This window comes from Centrocercus urophasianus, unplaced genomic scaffold (assembly GCF_019232065.1).
Source record: "Centrocercus urophasianus isolate 14NV4802_14NV808 unplaced genomic scaffold, USGS_Curo_1.0 seq_36, whole genome shotgun sequence".
Classification (NCBI taxonomy): domain Eukaryota; kingdom Metazoa; phylum Chordata; class Aves; order Galliformes; family Phasianidae; genus Centrocercus; species Centrocercus urophasianus.
Window position 1 is genome coordinate 2,352,760 of NW_024884933.1, and position 7,690 is coordinate 2,360,449.

At 51.5% G+C, this 7,690-nt stretch overlaps 1 protein-coding gene across 1 annotated transcript in view; it reads left to right on the top strand.

The window, feature by feature from the left end:
- The window catches only part of ALDH4A1 (aldehyde dehydrogenase 4 family member A1), a 9,485-nt gene extending 3,039 nt beyond the window's left edge, over positions 1-6,446 (top strand). The window contains exons 6-15 of the mRNA XM_042831741.1: positions 450-599; positions 697-771; positions 1,581-1,768; positions 2,042-2,115; positions 2,210-2,406; positions 3,172-3,219; positions 3,706-3,858; positions 4,026-4,147; positions 5,001-5,119; positions 5,327-6,446. Of these exons, the coding sequence (XP_042687675.1) occupies positions 450-599; positions 697-771; positions 1,581-1,768; positions 2,042-2,115; positions 2,210-2,406; positions 3,172-3,219; positions 3,706-3,858; positions 4,026-4,147; positions 5,001-5,119; positions 5,327-5,439 (1,239 nt within the window). The 3' untranslated portion in view covers positions 5,440-6,446. The remainder of the gene's footprint in view (positions 1-449; positions 600-696; positions 772-1,580; positions 1,769-2,041; positions 2,116-2,209; positions 2,407-3,171; positions 3,220-3,705; positions 3,859-4,025; positions 4,148-5,000; positions 5,120-5,326) is intronic.
- The last annotated feature ends 1,244 nt before the right edge of the window (positions 6,447-7,690 follow it).

A 7,690-nucleotide genomic window follows, 5' to 3' on the forward strand; every position in this document is an offset into this window, starting at 1 on the left:
CCCCCCCCCCCCCCCCCCCCCCCCCCCCCCCCCCCCCCGGGAATGGGGCTTTGGGAAGGATTGAGTTCTTGGGAAGGTGTGAGATGGGGTCTTGCGAAGGAGCAGATATAGAGTCTTGGGAGGGATTATGGTGGGGTCTTGGGAAGGATTGAGATGGGGGGGTTTGGGAGAGATTGAGATGGCGTCTTGGGAAGGAGTGGATTGGGGGCTTTGGGAGAGATTGAGATGGGGTCTTGGGAGAAATTGTGGTCTTGGGAAGGTGTGAGATGGGGTCTTGGAAAGGAGCAGGTATAGAGTCTTGGGAAGGGATGATATGGGGCCTTGAGAAGGAACAAGAATGGGGCCTTGGGAAGGAGTGGGGTGGGGTCTTGGAAGGAGTAGGATGGGGCCTTGCAGGAAGCCAAGGCCAAACCCCAGTGCCGTCTGTTGTTTTTGTTGGCCGTGACCAGGGCAAAACCGTCATCCAGGCGGAAATCGACGCGGCAGCGGAGCTGATCGACTTCTTCCGCTTCAACGCCAAGTTTGCCCTGGAGCTGCAGGGCAGCCAGCCGCTCAGCGTGGAGTCCAGCACCAACAGCATGGTGTACCGCGGGCTGGAGGTGAGCAGCCAGGCAAACTCATGGCCGTGGGATGTCGTGGGGTGCCGTGAGGTGACGTAGGATCCTACAACCCGTCCTTTTCCTCTTCCTTCCGTAGGGTTTTGTGGCGGCTGTCTCTCCCTTCAACTTCACAGCCATCGGTGGCAACCTGGCAGGAGCTCCGGCTTTGATGGTGAGCATCACGGAATGACGTTTCCCTGTTTTGTCCACCAGTCCCAACCCCAAATCTCTGGGGTCCTGACCCTAAATCTCTGAGTGATTTACGCTGGGGGATGGAGGAGCTCTTTGGGGCCATTTCCAAAATTGGGTCCAAAACTGGGCCCCTCCATGCTCAGCCCAGCCACACTCTTCTACACCCCCCCCCTGAATTTTGTTATTAGGCTCAGGGGATGTTAATTAGTCAGGCATTCCCCTGGCTGCTGGGTAGACCTGTCCACCAAACAGCTTTGATGGGCAAGTGTTGGAAAAAGGGAAAATGTTCCCCAAATCTGAGAGGTGCCCCATCCTTGGAGACATTAAAGGCCAGGTTGGAAGGGGGCAACCAGTCCAATTCAGGACTGGATGCTCCTTAAAGTCCCTTCCAACCTAAACCATTCCACGATTCACCCATAGGTTGGGCTTTACACAGAGCGCAGCTTGGGGTGCTCTAATTAGCACCCCAGTTAGTGGGTGTTAATTAGCCCTCAGCAGGTGTTAATTAATCCCAGGGTGTTCTCCTCTATGCACTGCACTACTGAACCTTGCTCATCGTTGCAGCGATGGTGACACAGGGCAGGTCACGAGCTGCAGCCATGGTGGGGGCACAGAGCCAAAGGGGTGTGAGCACAGTGGGGCCACTGCTCTGTGTCTTGCAGCCAATCCTGCTGTTTGTTTGGGCTCTGTTAATACATGCTTGGGAGGTTGCTCTGCTCCCTTAGCTGGCACTGGGTCAAGTTAGGGCCGGAAGCCTCTCCCTGTGCTCTCACTGTGCTCTGTCTGCAGGGAAACGTGGTGCTGTGGAAGCCCAGCGACACGGCCCTGCTTTCCAGCTACGCCGTCTACAAGATCCTGCTGGAAGCTGGGCTCCCTCCCAACGTCATCCAGTTCGTGCCAGCAGATGGACCCGTGTTTGGTGATGCTGTCACCAGCTCTGAGCACTTCTGCGGGCTCAACTTCACTGGCAGCGTGCCGTAAGTCAGGGTGGGGAAGCACAAGGAGCTGCTTTAACCAAAAACCGAGGAGTGAAAGGGGAGGAGGAACTTCTGCTGGGTGCTCTCTGCTCTGGGTTTTGTGCGGTGCCCGGTGCTTTGATATCCAGGGTCTTATTCTCACCAACATCTCTTCCATTTGCAGAACATCCCTTCTTTGGGGATGGCCAGATGGGCTTGTTGGGGTGTCACAGCAAGGTCAGGGCCCTATCATACCTTTCCCAAGTTTCCCACACCTCCTTCTTTCTCCCCCAGGACTTTCAAGCGCCTCTGGAAGCAAGCATCCGAAAACCTGGACCGCTACCGCAACTTCCCCCGCCTGGCTGGAGGTGAGCTCGCGTTGTGGGGAGGGCGCACGGCGAATACCCCATCCCTGTACCTCGTGCTAACTCCTCTCTTTCTCCTTTTTTCTCCACCAACCAGAGTGTGGGGGTAAGAACTTCCACCTGGTGCACAGCTCGGCCGACGTGTCCAGCGTGGTGAACGGCACCCTGCGCTCCGCCTTCGAGTACGGCGGCCAGAAATGCTCGGCGTGCTCCCGCCTCTACGCCCCGCGCTCGCTGTGGCCCCAGATCAAAGCCAAGCTGCTGGAGGAGACCAAGAAGATCAAAGTGGGAGACGTGAGTGGAGCTGCCGGGCTGCTGAAGGGCTTTGCGGCTCAGCGGGTGGCTGATGGGATTAGAGACTGCGGTAACTGGCTACTAATTCCTATTGAACCGAGCTTTTTATCCACTGGTTCTCCCCACCACCACCACCACCCCTCCATCCTCCCCCTCCTTCATCTTTCTTTTTTTTTTTTATTTTTTTTTTAGTGATTAGAAATTAACTTGTAGCCAGCATCTGCGGGAAGGATTGTGCAAGGCGCTGAATACCGTGGGCTAATTGAAAAAGGGGAGGTTGGTCCCTCCAAACGGAGGTGTGCTCTGGGAAGGGATGCGTTGCTGTGGGAATTTCAGTTTTAGGATCAGCTTTTTGGCACAGTGTTGACCCCAGGCCCTGGTGGCTGCATGTCCTCGTGCTGTCTCCTCCACCTTTCAGCCCAGTGAGTTCATCAGGAGCAACCCACATTGGTTGGACGCAATGATGTTGGAGGTCTTCTTCAACCTTAAGGATGCTATAGTCCTATGAGTGGATTTAGTGGGGTTGGGTTGATGGTTGGACTGGATGACCTTGGAGGTCTTCTCCAGCCTAATGGATTCTGTGATTGGGCACAGTGGAGATGGGTTGATGGTTGGACTAGATGATCTTGGAGGTCTTCCCCAACCTTAAGCATTCTATGAGTGGACATAGTAGGGATAGGTTTGGCATGATGAATTGTGCTTGATGATCCTGGAAGTATTTTCTAACCTTCATGAGTCTATATTGTCTTTTCTTTGCCCCTGCAGCCTGTCCAGGACTTTGGGACCTTTTTCTCAGCAGTGATTGATGACAAGGTGAGTTCATGTGTCCTGCATAAAGGTAGCACCACAAGGCTGCTGGTAGAAGTTTGGTTGGTTGGGGCTCATTACACTTAGCAAAGCTTTGAGCAGTATTCCAGGAGAGTAACAAACTCAACTGTCACATATTGCCCCATTCCTTAAGACATTAAAGTCCAGATTGGATGGGGCTCTGGGCAGCCTGGTCTGGTGGGGGGCATCCAGCCCATGACAGGGCGTTGGAACTGGATGATCTTTAAGCATCGATGCTGTTTAAGGTCCCTTCCAGCCTAAAGCACTCTATGATATGTCACTGCCTCTTTTGAGAAGTGAGATATCTTGCTGAGAAGCCATCTCAGATATAAGGCTCAGTGCACAGCCCTCATCCTGAGCTGGAAGCGAGCAGCACAGTCCTGAAAAGCAGCACCCAAAGCTCACCTCCAGCCCTACTTCAACGACCAGTGTAAGGTTATGTACACCTTTCATTATCCTTCCTTTCCTCAGTCTTTTGCACGTATAAAGAAGTGGCTGGAACACGCCAAGACGTCCCCCAACCTCAGCATCTTGGCTGGGGGTGGCTGTGATGACAGCGTTGGGTACTTTGTTGAGCCATGCATCGTGGAGAGCCAGGACCCAACAGACCCCATCATGAGGGAGGTGAGAAAGGTGGAAAACACGGGATGTGGATCCACGTCTTGGGCAGCACGTTGGCTGGTTGATGGTTATTAGCTAACCTGGTGTTAATTTCTAGCCGCTGGCGGTTGGAGGAGGCTGGTTTATATCAAATGGCTGAGCGATAATGATTTATATTTTCTGCTTTGCAGGAAATTTTTGGACCCATCCTCACGGTTTACGTGTACCCCGAGGAGAGGTACCAGGAGGTGTTGGAGCTGATCGACACCACAACACCCTACGGCCTCACGGGGGCGGTGTTCGCCCAGGAGAGGTGAGCAGGGACCGAGTGGGGACAGGAGGAGGGGACAAGAGGAGGGGGCAGCCGGGGTGTTGGTCCTCCCATCCCCTCCCAGCCACTAGTCTATGTTCCAGCCCCTCAGGGCTTGCATAGTGTGCTTTTTTGGTTAGAAACTGGTTTCAAGAATCCTGTTCTGAGTTTCTTTTTACCATGGGGAAAAAAGAGATTAGGAAAAGAATGAGTTATTTCATTACTTCAGAAGCCTAGAAGAAAACAGGAGCGCTATTTCTAAGTGATGAGGAGAGCCAGAAGCTTTTTAGATTGTATGAAAAGCAAGTTGTTGCATTGCATCTTTGCGTTGTCGTATTGTATTGCTTCGTTGCGTCGTTGCATTGTGGTGTTTTCTTATTTAACACTTTCTGGTGTTGTTGTGAGAAAGTTTGAGGCTCACACAAGGCAGATATGGAATTAATTTTTCAATGAATATCTAAGAATAAACTAAATATTAGTGAAGCTAGTGAGCAGGTGTAGAATAACATAGGAGGTCATTAAACCTAGCTTACTCGTCATTAGGATGAGTTGTCCTAACTTAGGAGGTCATTAAGTTGGGCTGTCCTTGGACTTCGGTATAAAGAAGTAACAAAAAAAATAACAAAAAAATCTTGAAAAGGGATTAGAAGACAGAACTGCAGTCAATTAATTGAATTTCAAGCACACAGATCCCATTGGAGTGCGAGTTGAACTTGGCTCGGCAAAACATGCAGAGCTGGAGGTGCAGGTAAAGGAAAACAGTGCCCAGATTTGTTGCTGTTAGGGTTAGAGTTAGAGCAGAGGCCCCCAGTTTTTGTCATTCCCCCCCATGCTGACATCCACCATCCCTCCCCAGGAGCATAATTGAGGAAGCCCGGAGCCGCCTGCGCAACGCAGCCGGCAACTTCTACATCAATGACAAATCAACGGGCGCCGTTGTGTTCCAGCAACCCTTTGGGGGCTCCCGCATCTCAGGTGAGACCCCTCAAAACCCCCTTCTTTCAGCAGCACGATGGGAAGCATCCCCTCCAACCACATCTTTCACCCCGCGGTTCTGCTTCTCGTAGAATCACTCACGTTGGGAAGGCCTGCTACCATCGCCAAGTCCAACCATCAACCATCACCCATGCCCACTAAACCACATCCCTCATGTCCCTTTTTTTTCCCCCCCCCAAAAAACAGGAACCAACGACAAGCCTGGTGGCCCCCACTACATCCTACGCTGGACATCTCCTCAGGCCATCAAGGAAACCCACGTGCCTCTGTCAGACTGGCGCTACGCCTACATGCAGTGATGCCTTCCCCCAACCCGTGCCCTACTACTGGTGCTCGACGCACACCGTGGCTTCCTGCCACAGCCTTGAAAGCACTTCAATCAGCAGCTCTTTAGCAAAAGTTTTGTTTTTAGAGGGTGATTATTTTATTAAGTTAACTCACGCGAAAAGTGTTAAAAGAAAAGGACTAAGTTAGCTGCAGCAAATCCACAGAGCACTGCGGCCTTTGGGAATCGATTCCTCTGCTCTGCTCTAAGAGGGTAATGCCCCATGCAGGAGTGACACTTCTTCCACCACATAAGGGCTTTTGCATAGCATATCTCAAGAGCTAGCAGCACTGTGCCTCTGCAGAGAGCTTTGAGCTCACCACGGGATGCTGGATCCAGTTCCCCCTTTATACTTCTGATGAGTGTCCGATGCCCTCAAAGCATCCTTTATCCTTGGACAGAGCCTCGCACAGCAAAGTGAATGGAATTTAGGGACTTACCAGGAAGTTTGGTTTAAGGCAGTGTGAGATGCAGCAGGAGCCTTGAGCCTTAGCTTTTCCTGGCTTCTGAGCAACGTCTGCAGGAGGTACATTTTGCCAAGAGAGGGCAGCTGCGAGCTCGGTGCTGCTTAGAAATTATCCCAAGTGCCTTATTCTACTGCAGAAGGCACTTCCAAGGCTGCATCCCTCCCGTGAGCTCAGCAGCTCCCATATGGTCCCCAAGTTTCCTTACCCATAGGGATGCCCAACTGTCCCCACGCGTCCTGTTGTTGATCCTTGGACGTCAGCTAAGAAGTGGAGGGGTTTTCTAGAACCCTCAATGCCATTCTGCACAAGGGGCTGCAGCATCCCTCACCCCAGAGGCTATCAGGATTTGCAGATAGTGTGGCTAACCCTGTTACAGCTGCTGCAGTAAGCACTGAAGTATCGATCTTGTCCACGCCTGGGCCAGTATTCAGCATGCAGGTAAAGAATGAGTTGCACTGACACCTGCAAATCCAGGCTTAGGTGATGAAAATCTCAATAAAATGCATTGCAAAAACTTTTTGTGCTGTTTTAATGAGTTATTTCTTCCAAACGTTGCCAAAGGATGAGCTGAGACAAAGCGTGTGTTCAGTGCATGCGGTGTTTTGAGCAAGGATGGGAGCGATGAGTGAGAATAACACCAATAATAGTCATAAATAATGATAATAATAAATAATCTCCCATGGGGAAACTCCTCCTCCTTGCAGCCTTTGGGAGATAAAATAGCTTTGGTGTTGAATATAGGGGAAGGGGACATCCTTGGTGCCTTGTTCCAGGGAGCTGAGAGCCACTGCCTTTGGCTCAACGCCTTTTAGGACTTAAGGGCAGGGTGTCAAGTGGATTTTTGAGCCTTAACTCCAATTTTCATGGCTTTTGTGGCTTCAAATCAGCCCCCTAATGCTATTGAAGCAGTTGGCTTTTTGAAGTTGGGAGTGCACCGGGGGGGGGGGATCACAAGATTCCTTGGGTGCTTCCGTGCCTGCAGGGATGGGGAATGGAAGGGAACAGCTCTTCTACCTCTGGAAAAAACAGCATCAGAGGGGAAAAAATGATCAGAGAGGATGCAGAGAGAGCACATCCAGCCCCACAGTGGGACTTTCCCACAGTGCAGATGGAAAACCCAAGCAGCAAGAAGGGGACGGGGCGTTGGACGTTGGCCCTGTTCAACAAATAAACGCAGCCCCTCCAAAAAGCTGAGGAGCCGTGGAGAGCTTGCTAATATTTGGCATTTTTGTGCTAAAGCCTCAGGTCCTGGAGTCATGAGAATACAGCAGGATGTCAGCCTCCAGCTAGAGTAAATAAAGCCTGGCTTCCATCCTTGGGGCTGGAGCTGCGTTGAGTGACCCTTTGGGGCCAGAAGAAAATCCCAGAAAGCAAATAAAGGGGCACAGAGACCAGCCTGCTCCCACCTATGCCATGGGATGCTCCAGATTTCGGGGACTCCGATCCCACCGGTGCTTTGGGGATCAGCATCACGCGCAGCATCGCATCCTTTGGGTGTTTAAAATGTATCAGCAGTGCCATCACCGCTGCTGTTTTCCATCCTTCAGTGATAAGGCATCGGCGTGTACACAGCACCCAGAAAATCACCGACAAACACCGCTTCCTCCCCCCCTCCTCACACCAATTATTAACATTTATCACAGTGGCAAACCCGCTCAGGCTCTGTTCTCATTTCACATTTTCTTTCTTTTCTATGCTTTTAATATATATATATTTTTGCCCCCCACTCCACATCCTGGAGATCACAAACGTGACATT